This window comes from Doryrhamphus excisus, chromosome 16, assembly GCF_030265055.1.
Source record: "Doryrhamphus excisus isolate RoL2022-K1 chromosome 16, RoL_Dexc_1.0, whole genome shotgun sequence".
NCBI classification, from domain to species: domain Eukaryota; kingdom Metazoa; phylum Chordata; class Actinopteri; order Syngnathiformes; family Syngnathidae; genus Doryrhamphus; species Doryrhamphus excisus.
The window spans coordinates 119,498-143,018 of NC_080481.1; the positions used below are offsets into that span (position 1 = coordinate 119,498).

The 23,521-nt window shown below is 46.8% G+C and overlaps 3 protein-coding genes and 1 pseudogene across 5 annotated transcripts in view; 3 read left to right on the forward strand and 1 right to left on the reverse strand.

Annotated features, from left to right (window-relative positions):
• Positions 1–8,126: 8,126 nt before the first annotated feature.
• LOC131104264 (inhibin beta B chain-like) lies at positions 8,127–12,343 on the reverse strand. The gene is made up of 2 exons (XM_058051268.1): positions 11,461–12,343; positions 8,127–9,260 (listed from the first exon to the last, which is right to left on the reverse strand). The coding sequence occupies exons 1-2, from the start codon at positions 11,861–11,863 to the stop codon at positions 8,485–8,487; spliced, it is 1,179 nt and encodes a 392-aa protein (XP_057907251.1). The 5' UTR covers positions 11,864–12,343; the 3' UTR covers positions 8,127–8,484.
• Positions 12,344–14,791: 2,448 nt separating this feature from the next.
• Positions 14,792–18,539, forward strand: LOC131104268 (ras-related protein O-RAL-like). Its single transcript, XM_058051274.1, has 5 exons — positions 14,792–14,945; positions 16,029–16,181; positions 17,643–17,851; positions 17,920–18,094; positions 18,172–18,539. The coding sequence occupies exons 2-5, from the start codon at positions 16,068–16,070 to the stop codon at positions 18,277–18,279; spliced, it is 606 nt and encodes a 201-aa protein (XP_057907257.1). The 5' UTR covers positions 14,792–14,945; positions 16,029–16,067; the 3' UTR covers positions 18,280–18,539.
• Positions 18,540–18,725: 186 nt separating this feature from the next.
• LOC131104269 (fas apoptotic inhibitory molecule 1-like) lies at positions 18,726–21,704 on the forward strand (annotated as a pseudogene).
• Positions 21,705–21,865: 161 nt separating this feature from the next.
• The window catches only part of agap1 (ArfGAP with GTPase domain, ankyrin repeat and PH domain 1), a 60,596-nt gene continuing 58,940 nt past the window's right edge, over positions 21,866–23,521 (forward strand). For 2 of the 3 annotated variants that reach the window (XM_058051252.1, XM_058051253.1), the window contains exons 1-2: positions 21,866–22,489; positions 22,580–22,788. In XM_058051252.1, coding sequence (XP_057907235.1) covers positions 22,626–22,788 — 163 coding nt within the window. In that variant the 5' untranslated portion in view covers positions 21,866–22,489; positions 22,580–22,625. The remainder of the gene's footprint in view (positions 22,490–22,579; positions 22,789–23,521) is intronic. The other variant, XM_058051254.1, reaches the window with a different exon arrangement.

Sequence of the window (23,521 nt, forward strand, 5' to 3'; positions counted from 1 at the left end):
TAGTTGACTTTGCCTGTTGAGGGAACGCCATCGCCTGGGGCTACGCGCTGTGACAATTCAAGTGGTACGATGAACACACACCATCACACGGCACTAATTCACCGCTTTCTTTTGAGACCACATTCAATACCACATTCTTACCAACCACACATTAATGTGCCTTGGACAAACCTTTCTAGCAACATCCTGTTTATTTGTTCATCTAAATTTATGCTGGACACACCGGGAACGGTCAAACCCGCTTGCGTTGACGCACTTTGGACAGGTAGCGACCAGCTTGGCGGCTGAATTCCAACACATTCCAATATAGGCTGACCATATTTTCATTTCCAAAAAAATGAAGATTCAGGCATGGAGATTCAGACTTTTCAGGCTTTTCAGAGGTTGGACTACATCACATGTTGACACAAACATGTGAATGGATGAATAAGGAAGTCAAACAATGCACAACGATGAGCCAATTCAAGAAACAATACAAGCAGTTGATGTTTGCTAAATCCAAGGATGAAGAGTCTTGAACCAGTCATGATGTGCTATATATATCACTATATTGACACGCACTATGGTACACATTATGGCATTGGATGCTCATATCACACAGTACTTTGCTATGGGACAAAAAAAAACTTAAACTATATTAGGAAAGCAGGAAGTGAACAAATGTAGGATTTAATAAGCTTTGCTTCTTCCTACTCCTTTTGGACATGTGGAACTGGGAACTGATTATGGGATGCACTCAATTGGAATCTGATGCATGTTCAAATGAAATAAAACCACTACCATTACCATTACCATTACCATTACCATTACCATTACCATTACCATTACCATTACCATTACCATTACCATTACCATATAACAATAAAAGCCTTTGCCTAGGTTATGTTGACGCCAACGTAAGCGGGCACGGAAGGATGCGGTGGACCGGGACTTCATTGTGGGCTGCAAGGTGAACAAGTGGTTAGCACGCAGGCCTCACAGCTAGGAAACCTGAGTTCAATTCCACCTTTGGCCATCTCTGTGTGGCGTTTGCATGTTCTCCTTAATTAGCGATTCCAAATTGTCCATAGGTATGATATTTGTCTAAAATTATTATATTTTTCCTCATGACATTATGAGTTTATTCTTGTAAAATTGCATTTTTTTATTGTTAGAATCCAAATATTTATAAAAAAAAATTTAATTTTTTCTTGTAAATTTACAGCATTTTTTTCTCATTTCTGGTGTTGCTTTTTTAAAGATTAATTTTCCAACTAGGCTGCACGGCAAAAAGTGGTTAGGACGCAGGCCTCACAGCTAGGTGGCGTGAGTTCAACTCCACCCTCGGCCATTTCCGGGTACTCCGGTTTCCTCCCCCATTCCAAAAACATGCTAGGTTAATTAGCCACTCCAAATTGTCCATAGGTATGAATGTGAGTGTGAATGGTTGTTTGTCTATATGTGCCCTGGGATTGGCTTGCCACCAATCCAGGGTGGACCCCGCCTCTTGCCCCAAGACAGCTGGGATAGGCTGCGAGGATAAGCGGTAGAGAATGAATGAATGAACGAACGAACGAACGAACGAACGAATGAATGAATGAACGAATGAATGAATGAATGAATGAACGAACGAACGAACGAACGATTGAATGAAGGAAGGAAGGAAGGAAGGAAGGAAGGAAGGAAGGAAGGAAGGAAGGAAGGAAGGAAGGAAGGAAGGAAGGAAGGAAGGAAGGAAGGAAGGAAGGAAGGAAGGAAGGAAGGAATGAATGAATGAATGAATGAATGAAGGAATAACTTCCTGTTGACACACAATGAGCCTCAGTCATCAGCAGGTCTTTGCAGAACCGTAGTTCCGTAGTTTTTGCTCGTCCGGATAAACTTTGGCCCAAATGAGGATCAAACTTCCTGAGTCATTGTAAAAATATGACAAATGACATTTCACAGAGCAGACAAGGTTTGTCAGAGATGCTGCGACCTTCCAAGATGTCATGTGGATGAATATGATGATGAATGGCACGGCGGTCCGGTGTGAGCGTGTTGGGGGGGGCGGCGTTTCGGGCGGCGCTATGCTGGGAACGTGGAGTTTCATTGAAGGCCGAGTTTTGCTGTTGGGAGCGTGAAGCCATTGTTTGGTGTGCTTTTCATGGCACGGCCCGCAGATGCCCGCAGGCGCCCCGCGCCATGAAAAGCTTTCTGTTCGATGCCCGAGTGCTTATTGTTGAACATTGTTCACCCAAAATTAGCATAGAGGAATCCAAAATGCAAAATGTTCTGCAAATGACAGCTGCTTGACTGAAACAAAGGAAGCAAAATGGCTTTTGGTTGCGCTGCACTTGTTATGCTAATAGGCTCCCACCCCGCAACCCCCCCCCTCCCGCCGCCCGCCACCAAGAGTAGCGCCATACAAATCACGCTTGTCCTTCACTTTGTTGCACAAACCTGAAACAAAGCCCCATTTTTATTTGTGCCTCAATCATATCAACACAAACTCAAGTTAGCATAAATTAAAGATGGCTTCCTTGGCGTAGCAGCTCTCCTGACCGGGTCGTGGCGCCGATGCTTACATGCTAATGTATTCGCTCTACTGAGGCAAAGTAAGGGCTGAAAAGATCCGGTTTCAGCGCCGCTCCTTTGAGCTCAGTGGCACTTTTGGGACATGTGGACAGGACTGCCAAGACTGGCACACGGTCTCTCAAGAGAGACCTCTTCCCCACTTCACCAATTCCCCACTTCCCCACTTCCCCAATTCCCCACTTCCCCACTTCCCCACTGCAAATTTCCCCACTGAGGGACGAATAAAGGCATATCTTATCTTGTATGTCCACTCGGAGGCGTGTACGGAAAGACGGGCGCCATTGCTGCAGTGCGCGTTTGCAACATGTCCTTCTGCTGAGAAGGAAGAAGATGGGCCACCTTGGCTCTCGCTCTTTGACAAGTGAGCCGATGTCGGCAGCCATCAGCCATTGTCTGCTGAGCGTGGAGCCAGTCTTTGGTATTCCCGGCACAGAGCGGCCTCCGTGGCGTGCTGCCATTCCGATTTCTTCCTTCCTCCTTCCAACTCAATCTCAGGCAGCCCCGCTTGCCTCCCCGGAGGAGTCACATGACGCCAACCAAGTCCGACGTGGAAACCACTCGGCTGCAAAGTGACGCTCCACTGCACAGGGCGTTTGGTTTACTGGCCGCCACCTTCAGTGGCAGCCGAGAGGCATCTCACCTGCTGGCTTGTGAAGGCTGCTTTCCATCCAGTCCGTGCAGGTGGGTCACGTCTGCCCCCTTGGCCTCTCCGCCGATCTAGACTTTGTGGGATGGAGACACCAGCACTTTCCGCTGACAAGATGGTGGACAGGAAGCATCATGAAACCGTCAAACGTCATTTAGAAAAGATCCCCGCAGAGAAGTTCGACCCCAGACGGATTCTTTTCCTTGTGCCGGATACAAGCTTTGCTAGTTGGAAGCTTTGCTAGTTGGAAGCTTTGCTAGTTGGAAGCTTTGCTAGTTGGAAGCTTTGCTAGCACAGCTAATGGGAGCCTACAACAGGGATTTCGATCTCATGGAATCGTGGAACCGGAGCTGTTCAGGATTCCGTGTGAGCCGGGGGGGAATAGACTCACGCACACACTGACACACACTGACACACACTGACACACACTGACACACACTGACACACACTGACACACACACGTCAGTTATTAGCGACTTTGGGCTTGGTGTTTGTGTAAAGTCCTTTGCATATTCTTTGGATTTGTTTTCAGAGAGCTCGTCGCTTCTTTCTCTAACATAAATACACTTAGCCTACGCTTTGTTTCCACCTGCTAGCAACATGCTTCCACAAGCACATGCACAGATACAGGTTGACCTCTAGGGGTGCTCAAGCGCAGGCTCTTCTTTCCATTCCTTGAACAAGAAAACCTCTTTTGATATCCAAATACCAAGATGCTATTTGAGTTATGGGGGGAATTCAGCATCAGCATCAAATAATAAATAATAAATAATAAATAATAAATAATAAATAATAAATAATAAATAATAAATAATAAATAATAAATAATAAATAATAAATAATAAATAATAAATAATAAATAATAAATAATAAATAATGTTTGGTTATGGTTATGGTTAATGTTTAAGTCACTCCATGGCGCGGTACCAACAGGAAGTGAACCAGAGGGACTTTGAGGTCCCCAAAATCTGCACCACCAAATGTTGGTGCAGACCCGCGTGGAAGTGACCTCTGATTGTACTTGAAAAACACCAAAGTATCAGTGATGGCCTGCAGACACACGTGGCCTGGTTTAGTTGAACATGGGGAGGTACATGTCGTCTAATTGGCAGTTACCAAGAAAAGCAAACTGCCCCCCTTTTGTCCCGTTAACAACTCCTTGTGTCCTACTTTCCTCAGCCATGTCCAATGGCGCCACAATGTTGTCCATCCATTCATTCATTTTATGCCGCTTGTCCTCATTAGGGTCACGCTGGAGCTGGACCTGGACCTTGACCTGGACCTGGAGCTGGAACTGGAGCTGGACCTGGAGCTGGAACTGGAGCTGGAACTGGAACTGGAACTGGAACTGGAACTGGAACTGGAGCTGGAGCTGGAACTGGAGCTGGAACTGGAGCTGGACCTGGAACTTGAGCTGGAGCTGGAGCTGGACCCGGACCTGGACCCGGACCTGGACCTGGAGCTGGAGCCTATCTCAGCTGACTTTTTGGAATCCAAGAGGACGTACGGTGAGAACACGAAACCTCCACGCAGAACGGTCCGTAAGAGATTCATACGCGCCTCTCCTGACTGTGATTCGGACGTGTTAACCACTAGTCCACCATGCCCCCCCCCCCCCCCCCAAATAGTCTATGGACGTTTTTCACTTTGTCTCAGAGAATGTGACAGCGGCCCCCGCACCCTGAAGAGTCATCCTCCAGAACCCCACAGCAGCGTGAATATTCTAATCAGGCCGGCTTTTCCTGCTCATGAATATTCATGAGGCAATGAGGCTCGTCAGCAGCGGCAGCGTGGGTCAAGTCTGCCGCAGCGATCCAACCATCTGGAGCGTTTAGACGCGCAATTTGTAGCGGCTCTCAGGACATTGAAGGTAACATTTCATCCTTTGGGTCTTGCTGCGCTAACTCGGTATCAAGTCTGGTTTTCAAGTTCTGCTCATTCTTTGGCACAACTAGTATCTGCAAAGACGGCTATGGTCCTGGGCCTGGGCCTGGGTCTGGGCCTGGGCCTGGGCCTGGGCCTGGGCCTGGGCAGCTGCCAAGGTGAATTGGGCCTTGTTAGAGTTGCCTGAAATGACAAGCCACCATTAGATGCTGTGTATGTATATATAGATATATATATATATATAGTATATATATATATATACACAGTATATGCATTTTCATGATCATATTCCTGTAGATAAGACCTTAATGGAGATAGAAAGAATTGATCAGCCCCGTTTAGGAAAGGTCAGACGTCAAATGCCAGCAATTTGTATAAGAGTATGAATGAGGACGGAGGAGAGCTTAAACTCCGCCCTCTTCATGTGGGACCAGATTCCAGCTGCCGCAGGATTGTTGCTCCTTGACAGGGATGACAGGGATGTTCTCCCATTTATCAAGCCGGCTGAGGAGACTTCAAGTACGTGAAAGTACGCGTTTAGAGAAGAACATCCTTCTGGCCATGTTTTTATTGTCAGATACAAACCTTGAACGTCCACAAAGAAATGTTTGAATTAGTTCATTCCTTTGAATTAGTCTCAAGTACCGTTATTATTACCGGTCAAGCTAGCCATCCATCTTCTATACCACTTATCCTCACTAGGGTTGCTGGAGCCTATCCCAGCTGTCTTCCACCCTGGACTGGCAAACAACCATTCACACTCACATTCATACACTCACAGGCCTGCGCACTAACCACTGGTCCACCGTGCAGCCACCCACTTTGGGTATTGAGGTGATAAACGCGTATTGATTTCAATAAATGACTCACACCAAACCAGGAAGTTGGCGTTAAAGAGGAATGTGTTGATCTCGCCGCCACTTGGTGTCTTTGGGGTGCGTAAGAAATCCCGTCGTCAATGAAGATCAAATTAATCCTTTGTCCTCCTTCAATACACGTTGGTGCTCATTATTGCATTTTTTATATCATTCAATTTCATTCTCATAAATGTATAACTTTATGTCAAAGTATTCTTATAATATTATACTATTTTCCCCAACCTAACTGCGCATTTATTGTATTTTTTTGGTATGATATTACCATTAAAGAAAAATGATTCACTGTTTTAACTTTATGCTTCTGAAATGATATTTTTCCACATAATATTACAATGTCATTCTTGTGAACTTACCATCTTTTTCTCATAAGATTACCACTTTTATATATTTCTATTATTATAACTTTATTCTCCTAATATTTTGATGTCATTCTCCTAAAGTGAAATCTCTTTTCTTCCACATTTGTTGTTGTTTTCCTTAATTGGCTTTTTAGAGTGTGCCAAGGGCCATTAAATAGCAGCTGTTGGCCACAAAAGACCCCGGGCCGTACTTTGGACACCCCCATTGGAGGTCTCCAGTTAACCCAACATACATGTTACACGTCTTATTTACGTCACATGCACACGTGGCGAGCGTGCAGCTCCACGCAGAGATGGCAGCCCAGATCACCGGGCTATGACGCTAACCACTTGACCAACGTGCAGCCCTTATATCTGACTTGTGAACGGCCTCACCCTCAGACAACCACAGCAGGGTTCTCATTCAGAGCGTCACATGAACAGGAAGTACCAGAGGAGTGACACACCATGCCGTCAACCCGCCCCTTTTCACCAGGGAACTACGGAGTGGTAGCCATCTTTCCTGGAATTGGTTCCATATTTTTACTGTAGTTGTCCTGACAAAAACAAGGGAATTGGGTGGAAATGGGGTTCCACCACAGAAGGAAGTCAGATTTCTGCAATGACACCGTCTATCTTCTCCAGCAGACATCTGAGGCTGTCTCCTTCTCCTTCTCATGGCGCCCCCCCCCCCCCCCCCCCCCACTTCAGGAGTCCCAGATGGCACGTCAAGCGTCCTTCCTCTGCCAGTCAAGCTTGAACGAGGCCCCAGAAACATGGGGCATACCTTGTGGCGGCTTAGCAAGCAAATAGCACAACGGGTCAGCAACCTGCGGCTCTTTAGCAGCCCTAATTATTCCCAGTGGGGAAAACGTACATTTCTAAAAGAGTTAAAAATATTCACCTTTTTGTAGGACCGTGAATGCTTACCGACTGAGTTGTGGCTGGTGATTGGATGCTTTATTTAGCCTTGATTGACACATGACAGTGTTACGTCAGATAAACTCAATTTCAAAGCTGGACGGACCAAAAACACGCAATACGGAATTATTCCAACAAGTGAAAGGAAAAGTGGAGGAAGTCGGTATGACGTGATGTTATGTTTACGTTTTACTGGGCATGCCCATTGACTATTCTGGTTGATTATAGCGGCGCATGGAGACAGGAGATTGGAATATTCCTTTCCATGGATACCATGTTTTCGGAAAGAGGAAAACTCCTCATGTAAACTATCGACAGTCCAAACGATCCAAACATTCCAGTCAATTGGAAGGAACACTTCCATGTCACATGACCCAAGAAGAGCAAAGGACTTTGTAATAAGACATTTATTTTTGCAACGGTTACCATGACGACAACATAGGAATGTTACTGTACACGTGAAGCTAAAAAGAAAGAAGCAAACTAGAAAAAAGTGTATTACAAAATAAGACATCTTCTAGGCAGAGATGAAGATGATGATGATGATGATGATCACATGACAGTGTTTAGGCCTCTCATGACGACACTCGTAAACGTCTTTGGTTCCTTGAACGCAGCTCTATAAAAATAACTTTCAACTTTGATATCCCGTGTCGGCAGCCTCGCCGCTCCTCAGTACAAATACCCCCCCCCCCCAACACAAACCCCCACCCCCGTCCCCGAGGAGGAAGGGGGGCAGGGGGGGCAGGAGGGGAAGGTGGCTGAGCAGAGGTTGCAAGAGGTGTGACGGTGCGCCCGGTGAAGCCGCTGAACAAAGTGGGAACGTTCCGGAGAGCAAAACAGCCCCCCCACAACCCCCCCCCCCCCCCCCCCCCCCCCCCCGCTACTCACTATGCATACATTTCAAGTATTGCTGATAGTTTGTGGCGTGTTTGCTGTGTGCTAAATAGAATATTTTGCATAGCTCATGCGGCACTTGATTGGCGAGGCGCCACCTAGCGCTCACGGAAGGCATTTGGATCTGCAAGTGCTTTTGGGTGAGAGTTGACACTTTGCCGTTCTGTGATTGGCTGGTGGCGACTTCGGAAGGACGAAAAGGTCCTGACCCAGCACACAACCATGCAAATACATCCACAAACATAAATATATGTACAGGCTTATATGCAAGTGCACGGTGGGGGGCGGGGTGGGGGGCGGTACTCCTCCTCATGGTCGCACGGTCAGCTCCGTGTGTCCGAGTGTCCGCGTCCGCCTGAAAGGGTCAAGCGCAGCCGCACTCCTCTACGATCATGTTGGGAACGTCCCGCTTGACGATGTTGTACTCGTCATCGAAGTAGAGCATGGACATGGTGCTCAGTCTGGTGGGGATGCAGCAGGAGTTCATGGATCCGGGGCTCATCCCCCTCATGCGGTACTGGTTGACCACGGCCGTGTGGAATGACGACGCCGACCCGGGGACGCCCGCCATGTAGGCGGGGCAGTTCCCTTCGCAGTAGTTCCCAAAGTAGCCCGACGGTGCAATGATCCAGTCGTTCCAGCCTATGAGTCGGAAGTCGATGTAGAACTGCTGGCGGCAGCACAGGCTGCTGCTGCCGTCGCATTCCAGTCCTCTCTTCCGAATGCGATGCTTGGGATCCACCTGGCGTGCCCGCACCACCAAGAAGGGCCGGTGCGACTCGTCGTTGCGGTTGAGGAGCACGGGCGCGACGCCGCCCGCCTCGCAACCCTCGCAGCGCACATCCAGGTTCTGGCGCCGGTCGCCCTGTTCAAACACTAACCGCACGGCGTCCGTCAGCATGAAGGTGTGCCATCCGCTCCGTTTCAGCTCCACCTGCTTCTCCACCAGGTTCCACTTGCTGCTCAGGCCCGGTTCCTGGTAGTACACCTTCACCGTCACCTTGCGCTTCGACCGCATCTCAAGAGGTGGCGGGAGGAGCTTGAAGTAGAGCCAGAGGGTGGCTTGCGACACGTAGAGGTTCTGGTTCCCCTCGCTGGAGATCAGAAAGAACAAGCTGGACTTGGAGGTCACCAGGTCATCTGCAATCACAAGCGCAACAAAGGATTCATGAACCAGATCACCTGGGTAGCCATGCAGCTCATCAACTTCTCCTCAACGTCAGTCATCAAAGTACCACCCTGACATGCTGATTGACAGCTGTCAGGAGAAGCAGATGGACTTGAGTGGTGCCAATTGAGTCAGAATGAGACCAGATGAAGCCGAAGCCCCACCTGATGCCTCCTGACCTCCAAACACACACATTTGCTTGAAGCGGGTCCAAGTCGTGTTCAGTGGATGAGGGAAGCGGATGGAGGAGACGCCATTGATCCGTTACTGCCTTGCTACTTCCTGACTGGACGAGACGCTGAAGCCGCTAATGCGGCTAGCTGGCCACAACCCGGCCACCACGGGCAGACATACCTGAAGATACGACAGCGATGTTTCACCCTCTGGGAGTCAAAGCTTCCGTGATTTGCCACATTTTCTTAACTCCTCCCCTTCCTGTGTAGTAACGGGTAGTAGATGTGTAGTAAAGATGGCCACTTGTGTACCCAAATGCTACGTGCGGTCACGTCAATGCACGCGTTGCCACACAGCACAGATATGGTCCGAGCATATGATGGATGAGTGGAGGGGTGTACAAAGTGTGGTCAGGGGCCCATTTGGGTCCTGCAGCTAGTTTGTTGAATGAATGAATGAATCCCCAAAATATACAATAACATACAATAATATACAACAATACATGTTGGAAAAAAAGAACAAAAAACACAAAATATTTGAAATTGTAAGCCGGAATGGGCGGGTTTTAGCCAATTAAAAAATATACAGTAAGCCAATTAAAAATATCAACATGGCCCCTTAATTGTTTTCCCGTAGATCCATGGTTTCCAACAGCGTGTACATTCATTCACTCATTTTCCAACAACCATTCACACTCACATTCATACCTATGGACAATTTGGGGTGGCCAATTAACCTAGCATGTTTTTGGAATGTGGGAGGAAACCCACGCATGCACGGGGAGAACATGCAAACTCCACACAGAGATGGAAGAGGGTGGAATTGAACCCTGGTCTCCTAGCTGTGAGGTCTGCGCCCTAACCACTTGACCACATGTCGTCAGTATAAAAAACAAAATACATATCGTGTACTTCTGATCCTAATTCTTCTTTTCAAGCATAAAAATGGGGCTGCACGGTGGACGAGTGGTTACCATGCAGACCTCCCTGGGAGACCCGAGTTCAATTCCCCCCTCGGCCATCTCTGTGTGGAGTTTGCAGTTTTCTATGCTCTAGCTATAGGAAAAATGTTTAAATAAGGAATCCTACTTTGTTGAGATTCCCGTATCCGTCACGTCTGGAACCAGGAAACTGGTTCAACTGGGAATGCTTCTGTTCAGTGGAAAAGGTTGAGACTCCCCGTCCTGCTGTGAGCACACCCTTTACTTGTGTGAAAGGGGCAATTTCCCCCATTTTTGTTTTCTGAAAGCGGAACTTTTCCACCAGGAGATGTTCCCGTGACGACCAAGTGTGGAAAAGGAGGTGAAAGCTGGAAAGAAAACTGGAAGGATTTTATGGCAGGAAGCATTATCCGTCATGCATCCCGTCTTCTTCTGACCTTTCAAGTCATCACAACTCTCCTGGGGAAAGGTCACCTTTCAGCCCCCCGAAAATGGAAAATGTCCCCGAAATAATTTGATATATTTTTCTATATTTTTTTGTTTTTGTTTTTTTTTACAAAAAGAAATATTTGACAAATGTTATATAAATAAATGTTATATAATAGGGCAAAAGCAGGCTAATAAGCAAGCCAATAAGCAGGTTAATACTAGCCTGTAGTAGTAGTAATAATCCAAGAAGAAGAATGATGATAGTAATAATAGTAGGCTAATTACTAATATGATAATAATTATGATATGATTGATGACTGTCCACTGGACAGGATGGTTGCAGAGCTTGTGTACATTGTGTGTACTTGTGTACATTTAATGGTGGCCTAAAACTATCTCTACTAGTATCTCTACTAAATCTGTCCAAAAGTGGGAAACTTATATCCCGCTTCTTCTTCCTTATTTGGTTTTTGGATTTTTGGATTTTTGGATTTTTTTGGACGTCCACCACATTCATTCATATGCTGTGCATCTCCAGGGGGCTAAGCCCCCCGTCCCCAGAACCCGGTGGCGCCCCTGGGACAAAGTGAAAAGTGCAAGATGGAGACGAGCATGTCGTCACGACGCACCTTTTTCTGCAAAGCTGATGATCTCCGAGCTCTCCTCCAGGACCTCGTTGCTCATCGGGTGTCCGTCCAAGTTGGGGATCTCCACTCTGCCGTCCTCCCGGAGCTTCCCGGCGTGGAGTTTCCGCAGCGCCGTCACCATGGCGGCTTTCGGTACCGGGTGCGTGATATTGGGCCGCTCCCGCATCTGCAGCCTGCTCAGGATGTGCCTCTTGACCGCCTCCACAAAGTCCACGTCCGGGCGGCCGGACTCCGCGTCCTCCGCTCGAGCGACGCCGCACGACGCGCAGCGCGCCTCCCCCTCGGTACCGGTACCGGTACCGGTACCGGCGCTTGGCGCTGGCGTGCAGCGGACGGAGAGGACGCAAGCGGAGAGCAGAGCCAGTCGGAAGAGCCAACAAGTCATTTTGTGTTCGGCAGGAATAGAAACTTTGGTCCCGGTTCGGTCTGTGGCGTCCAAAGTGAAGTCCAGGGTGGGAGAAGCAGCCCACTTGCACTTTGTTACATATTTATGGTGACCTTTTGGCTCGACACTTTTCACTCACGGAAACCTTCATCACCTGACAAAAGAAAAACACGTCACGCCTCCCGACCATCATCTGGCTCCATCATCTTCCTCACTTCCCAGTGTCCGAATGCCGCTGCTGCACCGAGGCCGAGGAAGAGGAAGAGGAGGAGGATGAGGAGGAGAAGGTGAGTCCATGCTGGCATGTGGGACTCCGTGGGCCGCCAAGTGCTTATAGACGTACGTGGGAGGAGTCGGGCGTGGGAGGGGCGGGGACAAGAACATGTTGAATGATTCCTCCCATTCCATCCCACAGAAACCACCGAGAAGCTCCACAACCGCAGGGATAGAGTTTGGGAGGTGGACTGACATTTGTCTTATGTAAGACCATCACGAAGGCATCCCATGATATCAACCCCCACCTTCAACAACATCTTGATTGTTTCTTTGTTGTACGCCCAACTTGATCAGGATCCTGAGCCCGCACGGCCTCCGTCACATGAAGGCTAGGCTTATGTAACCTCGGCTTCAAAGTCACTTGGGTTGGCCTGCTTGAGAACATTCACAAATGATAAATGGATTTTACATTTTTCTTCCAAAGGTCAAACAAACGACGTTTGATTGGAAAAACAGTAGTGTATCGATCCGACACCAGGGGGCACTATAAATCACACTCATTCATTCATTCATTCATTCATTCATTTTCTACCGCTTATCCTCACCAGGGTCGCGGGGGTGCTGGAGCCTATCCCAGCTGTCTTCCACCCTGGACTGGTGGCCAGCCAATCCCAGGGCACATATAGACAAACAACCATTCACACTCACATTCATACCTATGGACAATTTGGAGTGGCTAATTAACCTAGCATGTTTTTGGAATGGGGGAGGCGGACGAGTGGTTAGCGCCCAGGCCTCACAGCTAGGCTAGGAGTTTGCATGTTCTTGGCGTGGGTTTTCTCCGGGTACTCCGGTTTCCTCCCACATTCCAAAAACATGCTAGGTTAATTGGCCACTCCAAATTGTCCATAGGTATGAATGTGAGTGTGAATGGTTGTTTGTCTATATGTGCCCTGGGATGGCTGGCCACCAGTCCAGGGTGTACCCCGCCTCTCGCCTGAAGACAGCTGGGATAGGCTCCAGCACGCCCGCACCCCTCGTGAAAATAAGCGGTAGAAAATGAATGAATGAATGACGTAAAATCAATCAAAATGTATGCTTTGGCGGAAACTAAACAGTGCGAATAACCAAAAATGTCAAGTCTATGACTTCTGATTTAACTCGATCTGTCTTGTCGTGACTTGAGACTTGACTTGAGATTAAAGACTTGAGACTTGGCACATGACTTAACTAGACACTAAACAGTTTCAGGCACAAAACTTTCAGGCCTAAGACTTGGGTCTTGACTTGAGCTGTCATGTCTTTTATCCAGACTTGACCTGGACTCACTTTTTACGTGAGTCATGGGATGAAAGAGCTGAGACTTTCTCCCACCTATGTTGCATACATGTTGCATAAGTGTTACAAAGTGTCAGGGGAATTACTTTATAAAAGTAATTAGTTGGTTATGGGTTACTTTGCAACTGAATTCGTGACAAAATCATTACTACATACATGGAATTTGTTACCAGGGAAAGTAATTGTTGTGGTACTTTTTTGAAAAACCTTGAAATATGTAAAAGAATTGTAGTGGTCTGTGATGTTTCATGAGATTAGGTGGAGAACTGAGTTATAGCTTGCAATTCTCTACTAAAACGCTAGGGAGCAGTGTTTTCCAAAGAGTGAACAAGCACACTTCGAGGTGACTAGCTCCTGTATTTACCTTCCTCTGTGGTAGTAGCTATATATATTGTTATGTATGTCATGCCAAACAAGACGCCACATTTCATTGTCAGCATTTTTAATGATACTACTCCCAACACTGATGGCCAATTAACAAAGGTTATGATGATGTCATTTTGTGACATTGAGAGACTTTTAGGACAGCAAAAAGCTACTTTCTTTACAATATATTTATATATGTAATATATAAGGTGAAGAATTAAAGTGAAGTTGAAGAATAGAAGATAAAGCCAGCCCGTCTGCAAGTCATGTCCGTCAGTCCGATGAAAGCAAAGTGGTAAAATGGCGCCATCTTTTGTCCAAATGCTAAAACTGCAGCGATAAGAATTGCCGCCGACAGTACCAAGTCATCGGTATTATTATTTTGAGTTGCATTACAATTATACCATATATATGTCCAGGGTGTACCCCTCCTCTCGCCCAAGGACAACTATGATAGGCTCCTGCATAGCCGCAAAACTAGTGACGATAAGCGGCATAGAAAATAAATGAATGGATGTCACTGACATTATTATAGTGTAGCTACAGACAAATTGTGATATATTCTTTATTTTAGTTTAAAAATATATATCCCAAAAATATATCTACGTTTCATTTGCTGCTTTTAAATTCGCGTTCCGGAACAGTACTTCAACTCATATCTACTTCGTATATAGTGCAGTCAATTGTGACCTAAACATTTACACATCAATACAAAATTTGAACATGTCTGAATTCGTAAAGACAGGGAATCCTGTGATGTCATATCCTGTCAACGTACCCAAAGAGACATAAGAAGACGTCTCACTCATGGTCTTTTCCACAGACGCAACAGTCACGGCGTTCTTAAATCTGTCCAATTCAGTGCAATGTTATAATTGCTAGGTTTTAAGTGTTTTAGGGTATCCAGAACTTGAGATAGTATTTTTGTGGCAAGTTTTCGCAGTAATCTGTCGCTATGGCTACGGCCGCGGGTACCCAGTCTCCTCCCCGACTGGTGACATTTTTGACTGACGGAGTGAGTCCTCCTGTTTGCACATTCTCTCTTTGGCTGCCTCGGCCACAAGGTGGGGCGCAAAGGCTGGAGCTGGTCAAACTTTTGTATTGTCTCGCTTCGCGGTTTATGGCGGATAACTTCATAAACAAGCCAAACAAGTACTAGCAGGTGAGTGTGGTGATCCATTTGTTACGGTTTCAGGAGGCTCTGTGTTTCTCTGCTGTGCCGTGAAGCCATAACGTCGTTTTAACTTTGTTCCTCCTGAGGGCGAGAAAGCTAGATCTGGGCTGGTCATGTGAGCGTGACTCACTGCAGCCAACCACGTACCTCGGGGGCGTGTCCTACATCTGCGTTCATCCAATCACAATCGGGGTTGGGTTTGAAGGCGGCAACATAGAAGAGCTAGTTGGTGTCTTGTAGGAACTAGTTTGTTAGTTGGCTGTCAGCTTGATTCACAGGGGAAGCTGCTGCACTTTGGCCACGCTTTCAATTCTTCTTCCTCTTTGATCAAAAACAGCTGGACACAATTCTGTGTTTGGCTTTAAAGCGAAGTTGTTCAAAGTTTACCCTCATTATTCACTACGGCTAGGTCCAAGGACGGAGATGTTCAGTACTTTAGAACATTATTGCATTACAGACGATTGGTGTTCTTCTTTCTTGTCTTCATAAGGCCTCCAAATTTCAAACAAAACAATTCATTTGAAAAAAATAACACATAGAAAAAACACAATATTTAAAGAAAAAAAAGGTACATTCCCTTGGTAATTTTATTTGTTTCTTTTGGCTTTTTCCTGATTTGTAATAGTTACAATTATTATTAATGTGGCACTAAACCTTCTTTGGAATGTTCTTATATAGGCCATGCGTAATTGTATTTTTACTCAACGGGACAATAAAAAAGGAGCTGCGGGCCACAAATGACTCAATGCTTAATCTATGTACATACGTGTATTTGTTTGTACAAGCCGACTCTTCTCCTCTTGAATATTTGGCAAAACATGCACCCGTATTATGTTGCTGCAAGTATTTTTTTGTGAGAAATACACCACATGATTGACTTGAAATTTTTCACACAGCTTCATTCATTATTCAGATCACCCACAGGGAAATTTGGTACACACTTTTCTAACATTGGGACAAGCATCTGTCTATTGGTAATACAACTGTAGATGATGGAAGCTCGTCAGTGACCCTTCTGCTCTCTATTGGCGTTTTCGTTTGATGGTTTATGATATTTATTGGCTTCTGCAGGTCTTCAGTGGGAGTTCTGAGCCGCTGGGCTTTTGCATCATGGCCTCTGGCAAAAACAAGAACCAGACATCTCTGGCGCTCCACAAAGTGATCATGGTGGGCAGCGGAGGTGTGGGCAAGTCCGCCCTCACGCTACAGTTCATGTATGACGAGGTGAGTTTGCAAGATTCAGCCCAAATCTTGTCGATTTACCGGCTGCAGGATTTGTCCGAGTGCTGCAGAGTGTATTGGAAGGTCGCAGTTGTGGAATACACTTTGCCGTCTGTTTGAATCTGCACATAAAATATATGACTTTTTTTTTAGTGCAGCGGTGGCCGTTAGGGCTCAGCGATACTTAAAGGGGACCTATCATTTCTTATTTATAAATGTAGTTAGAATGTTATATTTTCTTGTTGAATACACAAATAATACGAATACGTGAATAATACGATGCCAAAGTTTCACATAATGAGGTTCGCACATTTGGAAGTGAGCCCTGAAAGAACTTTGGGATGGCTCTGAATGCTCGGTTTCACTTTCACTTTATACTTTAGCATAAAAGAATGTAAGCATGTCATTTCCAACTGGTCAAACGTGGAGGATGAATGCCTTGCTTCAGAACACTTTGGACGTGAGAACACAGCTTGACGGCGCTCCAACAGGAGCCAGTCAGCAAACCTGATGTCCTCCACCGCCGACGAAGGCCGTCCATCCGGTCCGATGAATCCAACCACTTTTCGGGCTATCCGCCGTAGACCTCCAACTGCTACGCCCACATGGGCAAGTGTCTGGAGTTCAAATTAGCCGCCATCTGACCGATGATCGCATTGCCAGCCTTGAGAACTCACCACGCCCTGCCAAGTGCCCCCCCCCCAAATGTCACACCAAACTAAACCCTTTTAACGTACCACCCTGGTGTGTCATGTTTTGCAGGGTGCAAAATTGATATCACTCTTACAAACAACAGCTAAGTCTCACACGGCAGACATGATTGTTTTGGCTTTGGCACGCCTGGCACGCATCGGGGGGGGGGAGTGAGTGGCAAACATGCGCTACAAGTGAAAGGCATTCATCGGCATCACATGCTTTTTCATGGAAATCCGACCATTTTGACCAGCGGCCGATTGATCGGAGCACCCTAGTGTTGCTACAGCACCGTATGTCTATCGTTGATAAAAGTATACAACAGATGCATCATTTCCTCATCCTCATACCTACTGTTGATGATTGATGTTGATTATTCATTCATTCACTTTCAACCCTTTCAACCAATTCATATGGACAATTTGGAGTGGCCAATTAACCAAAAAAAAGGAAATCGGAGTACCCGGAGAAAACCCATGCATGCACGGGGAGAACATGCAAACTCCACACAGAGATGGCCGAGGGGGGGATTGAACTCAGGTCTCCTAGCTGTGAGGTCTGCGCGCTAACCACTCGACCGCCGTGCAGCGGCGCTAAGAAATGATCTTTAAAAATGTTTTTCCTGGCCTTAGTTTTCCAAAATCTCGGTTTTTAAGGACAAAATCCTACTCCTGCGTGTGGATGGAATCGTGTGTGTTTAATGTGGACATGGACTTGGTTTCCAAGCAGACGCTGTTGTCTCCTTTCACTTGATGGCTTCTTTGCTCGTAGTTTGTGGAAGATTACGAACCCACCAAGGCAGACAGCTACAGGAAGAAGGTGGTCCTGGATGGTGAGGATGTTCAAATCGACATCCTGGACACGGCGGGGCAGGAGGACTACGCCGCCATCAGAGACAACTACTTCCGCAGCGGGGAGGGCTTCCTGCTGGTCTTCTCCATCACGGAGCAAGAGTCATTCGCTGCCACATCCGAGTTCAGGTGTGTGCATTGTCAGCTAGATTGCGAGCGGCCATATTGAGGGATATTTGCTGTGTGATGTCCTTCAGGGAGCAGATTTTGCGTGTGAAGGAAGAGGATGCCATTCCCATGCTGCTGGTTGGCAACAAGTCGGACTTGGAGGACAGGCGAAAGGTGTCTGTGGAGGAGGCGGCAGTGAAAGTGAGCGAGTGGGGTGTTCAGTACGTGGAGACTTCCGCCAAGACCAGAGCCAATGTGGATAAGGTACACACGTGCACTGGTGGAGCTAGACCCGATGTTGAGCACCCTCGCTGACGTCCATAATGCTGTGTTTCTCTCAGGTCTTCTTTGACCTTATGCGTGAGGTGCGCAAGAAGAAAATGTCTGAGAGCAAAGACAAAAATGGGCCAAGCGGGAAGAAGAAGAAAAAGCGCTGCTGCATACTTTAACCTGGGAACACGCTAAGAACACGCTAAGAACACGCTGCTGCAGACACCTGACAATCACGTTGCCACCAGATGAACTGGACTTCCTGTGTTTGTTTTAAACGCCACTTTAATCAGTGCCACAAGCGGGTCGCCTCGCTAGCCTGAATAGTTTTAACTCACAGGAAGTCATCTTTTCCCCAATCAGAACACAGCTCACAGCTCTGGTCACGACTCCAATGCTTACCGTGTGAACATGAAAATAATAATAAGTGTGTCCACTGTAGACGTATTTGATAATAAAACAACCTCACTTGTCTTTTTGGAAACATTCCCCCTGTGGTTCATTCTCTGTCCGCCAGATGGCGCTGTAAATCTTCCTCAACGACCAGTCCATGTCCGGTTAGTATCCGAGGTCAATGTCTGTCTGAGCTCATACGTCAGCTGGTTAGCTAGCTTGAGAGGGGATGGGTACCTGGCAGTACTGTATTTGTACAAGCTTCTTACAGTAATACACCTGCTGCTGAGTCAGCAATACGTCCTCTCCTAGACAAGACCAGCTGACCTCAGTCCAGCCAGTGTTGCAGCATTGACAGGAAGGATGCTGGGCGGGGACCTGGTGGCTGCATGGGAGGTGGCGCTCAGTGATGGCGTCTACAGGATTGGGTTTGCTCATGGCACCACCACCGGGAGACGCGTGGTTTATGTCAACGGGCAGGTGAGTATCTCTATGCTCAGATATACAGTACTTCATAAACACCGAGCTTGTTTTTATCACGGGGGGGTCACTGGTACCAGTGATCCAAAAGTGACGAATAATGTCACTGAAAACCAAACGCTGGGCTCCTGCTGCTGGACGCCAGAGGCGGGGCACATTATTTTCATTCATTCATTCATTTTCTACCGCTTATCCTCACCAGGGTCACGGGGGTGCTGGAGCCTATCCCAGCTGTCTTCCACCCTGGACTGGTGGCCAGCCAATCCCAGGGCACATATAGGCAAACAACCATTCACACTCACATTCATACCTATGGACAATTTGGAGTGGCCAATTAACCTAGCATGTTTTTGGAATGTGGGAGGAAGCCGGAGCACACGGAGTGTGGCTGAGGGTGGGATTTAACTTGAGTCTACTAGCTGTGAGGCCTGCGCACTAACCACTCGTCCGCCGTGCAGTCCTGCACATTATTTTGTGGGGGACAAAATGGTGGCATCAATTTATGGTACACAATGCTACTCATTACAATACTTAGCATTTTAATGAGTCAAATAAGTGCTGTGGGATTTGTGACTCATGGCAACCAAACCAAATCCTCTCCTCTTTTTGACAGGAAGTGATCAGACGAGATTGGATGTTCAAGCTAGTTGGGAAGGAAACCTTTAGCATCGGAGGCTCCCACACCAAAGCCACCATAAATATCGAGGCTATGAGCGGCTTGGCCTATGAGTACACGCTCGATGTGGACGGAAAGAGCCTGCAGACGTTTATGGACAACAAGGCCAAGACCACCAAGACGTGGCTCCTCTGTGTGGATGGCGAGAACTGGCGAGTTGTGCTCGGTATGAGATATTTTGCAACGACATTCCAAACACGCACTTAAGTCTTTTTCAGCAACGACCCTCCAAACTTTCATCCCAGTTGGCGGCGCTGTCTGCTGTAGTAGCTTACTAACTTCAGTAGTTCTGGAGCCGAAAGGGCCAAAGTCCCTTGATTGTATGTCATGTTACCCAGGAGCCACACACCATTCCGAGGAACTGACCTGTAGTGCCGGGTGGATTAGCAGTCGTTGGGCCATACAATGTATCTAAAGTGTGTGTCCTTGGTCATTGCCACTCATTGATTTGGCTTGTACTCCACAGAGAAGGACACCATGGACGTGTGGTGCAATGGGGAAAAAGCCAGTAGCACGGTGAGAAAACACCTTCCATCTTGTTCCACCTTGGTTTTAGCAAGCTCAGATGTTCAATGTAAGCCAGGAGTGTCCAAAGTCTTTCTGTAATTGGCCCTGTGTCATTAGACATATTTACATATATTATTTGTCGCTGGTCACTAAGCTAAGCTGTGGATGTTTTGTTCAGATAGCTTAGCACACACTGGCCTCCAGACGTATTGGAACCGCGTAGTCAATTCCTGCATTTTTGCTGTGGACTGAAAACCTTTGGGTTTGACATGAGAAGACAAATATGAGACCCAAGAGCCTTTCAGCTTTATTTGCAGGTATTGACATCTGCATCGGCTGCACAAAGATAACACCTTATACGCAGAAAACGCTGAAGGTTGCATCCTGATGAGGCCTTCAGGGCCACATTGTCTGCGAACAACAGAAACAAGATCCCCTTTCCACTTTGGGGAAAGCCAAATTATGAACATAATCTGGATCAAAGCAGGCCCCCTCCGATTTTTCAGGACGCAGCATTTGGTGGAAAAAGTTTTGACAGCTTTGATGCTAACGTGATGTCGGTTCCATCAACATCTGCAGTCTGTGTCTTAACAGGGAGAGTTCGTGGACGACACACTTCATGCTAAGACAACACCAATGTTGTATCAAGTCTACGAGCGGCGGGAGGAAGAAAAACGGAATAGTTCACATTTTACTGCTGAATGGAGAACAAATACCAGCATCTACACAATAGACACAGTGAGATATTTTGGTTCAAGAGCCGAAGGCGTCATTTGATCTTAATCTGAGCAGCAGCAGCGGCGAACACTATATTTGCATATCTGCAACCAGAAGTTACACAATGCGTACTACACGTTTGTATGTGTTAATAGTATTGTGGCACAATGTCATCAATATGGAGCTGATGACAAGGAGGCCAGCATGGCTACACCATATATAGCATATGGTATATAGCATATATAGCATACATATGTATCAGTGGCAGGCAGAAATAAACAGCTTTACAGTATTTGGAAATATACCATGCAAGAAGAAAGAGGTCAATTATGATGCAATGTCTTTTTCAATGTCATGTAACACATTTAGTTTGACCAAATGCGCTGACGGACAAACACATACGCCAGGATCTTTCTTATGAGCAAAGGTTTCATTCCACCTGACAAGCTTCTTTTCTTAAGATGCTATCCTAAAGACTTCCTAGGAAATAGTTTTTTTTGTTGTTGTTGTGATTTTTTTTTAAGATATAAGAAATACAATAAGAAAATGAAATTGTATGTATTTTTCAGTAAAGTTGGGAAAATATTAGATTTTAGGGTAATAAATAAAAAACATTATGAGAACAAAGTTATATTACAAGAGGACTTACGAGTAAAAAGTTAAAAGATTTGAAAAATTATCCAAAAAACAATATCCGAAGTAGAAATAAAAATGAAACTTTAAGACAAAATGTTGACTTTTACTAATATAGTCGTAATATGGGCTAAATGTGCCGTTTTAGTAGCATTTGGCCTATGTCACACGGCTGAAGGTTATCCTGAAATATACTGTATACAACTCAGTGTTATGGATGTTATGTAAAACATCCCCACCAGGTGACGCTATAAAATACCCCCCCCCCCCACACACAAAGTACAACACTTTATTTTGAAAGCACGTGTCGACTGGTTTATTTTGAAATGCACCGCGTCGGGAGGAAGCACATTGTGGGAATAACGCCTGTGGTTCGGCTGCTGTGTTGTGGCTCCAGTCTACCAGGGATGGACCTCCGCATACGGGAAGCGGCAACGACCGAGCGCACCGAACAAAGCTGCCGAATCCACAACTTTTAAAGGGACTTTGGGAATCCGGGAATCCACTGAAGTCCATCGAGGTCCAAGGACTCAGCTCCCCGCGGCAGACAAAACAAGGGACAGGAAGACCCGCACGTACCGGTGCGACCCAACAGCTGTCCTCGGGCCAGATCTTTTGATTCCGTCACATTTTCGAGAGAATCGCCGCAGGGCACGAACCCGGTCCTTGGTCGTAGTCTGAAATTGACACAGAATTCTGGTGTTTTCGTCCCGAGACTGGAAGCTTTTGCGAGCTAGCTAGCTAGCAAGCTAATTGCAGTTGGCTAGCGACAAGGCCGTTGGACAGTTCTGACCGTACGTGGCTCTGCCAGGTTCGGTTGAACAACGAACATCCAGGCCAAAGTCCCCAGCCTCCTCTCAGGCTGTCCGGACATGGAGAAGCCGTGCTCGGGCTGCTGCACATCTGTCAGCCCACAAGAGTCGGGAACGGAGAGACGCCGGGGATCAGCTGCCCTCCGCGGCCAGTAGCGACGGGACCGACCGGTGAGTTGGACCTCCAAGCAGCCGTGGTGGCGATCATGCCACAGTAGATGTTTGTCTGGCAGTGAACCTCTAATGTGTTCCGTTCTTCAGGAAACCAAAGAAGGTTCCTCTGAGGTTCCCCCGAGCAGTCCCGGCGATGAACTACCAGCAGCACCTCGCCAACTCGGCCGCCATTCGGGCCGAGATCCAGAGGTTCGAGTCCGTCCACCCTAACATCTATTCCATCTATGAGCTTTTGGAGCGGGTGGAGGAGCCGCTGCTTCAGAACCAGATCCGGGAACACGTCATAGCTATTGAAGGTAGGACAGTAACAACTTTGGGAGTCTGAGGTTGTCATCACATCACATGAGCCCAACTGGTCGCCGCCACAGATAAATATTATTGTATTTAACCACTGGAACTTTTATACCAGTACACGTATTTTGGATTGGGTGTGTTCTGTAAGGCTATTCTCTATTCTTCTCTATTCTTCTCTATTCTTCTCTATTCTTCTCTATTCTTCTCTATTCTTCTCTATTCTTCTCTATTCTTCTCTATTCTTCTCTATTCTTCTCTATTCTTCTCTGCTATTCTCTAGGCCGCTCTCATCAATGGCGGTCATTGCAGGTGCTAGCTTTAAGGGATAAACATCTGTCTACTGTCCAGTAACCATTTAGGGTACAACGTGTTTTTTCCACCATAGCTCACGTGTTGCTGACCGCCATGTCATGTAATGGCAGCTCTCAACCATTTTAGGTTTGCCTTGTTGCTGGTCAGATTGCCTTGCAGCTTACTTGCACTTCGACACGAATGTGTGGCGGATGCTTTCGTGTGGAAATCAGTATAGAAACATATCTGTCTCTGAACATCTGCGTGACCAGATGTTTGTTACCCATCAGGATGTTTTGTACCGGATTGAAAGCATCCGTTATGTAACGCAGTGGCTGCCGTCCCTGCACCTTTTGTCCGTAATGCCTCCCCCAAGCCCCACCCCCATGCAGATTAGGGACAACTGCAGACATTCAGTTCCCTCAGTTAAGTGCTTGTATTTTC

What these genes read in the sequence shown, in the direction of transcription:
- LOC131104268 (XM_058051274.1), top strand. Translation starts at nt 16,068, where the DNA reads ATGGCCTCTGGCAAAAACAAGAACCAGACATCTCTGGCGCTCCACAAA. An exon ending in GCTGCCACATCCGAGTTCAG is followed by an intron (nt 17,852 to 17,919) that starts GTGTGTGCATTG and finishes GATGTCCTTCAG; the next exon opens with GGAGCAGATTTTGCGTGTGA. An exon ending in CCAGAGCCAATGTGGATAAG is followed by an intron (nt 18,095 to 18,171) that starts GTACACACGTGC and finishes TGTTTCTCTCAG; the next exon opens with GTCTTCTTTGACCTTATGCG.
- LOC131104264 (XM_058051268.1), bottom strand. Translation starts at nt 11,863, where the DNA reads ATGACTTGTTGGCTCTTCCGACTGGCTCTGCTCTCCGCTTGCGTCCTC. An exon ending in CATCAGCTTTGCAGAAAAAG is followed by an intron (nt 9,261 to 11,460) that starts GTGCGTCGTGAC and finishes TTGTGATTGCAG; the next exon opens with ATGACCTGGTGACCTCCAAG.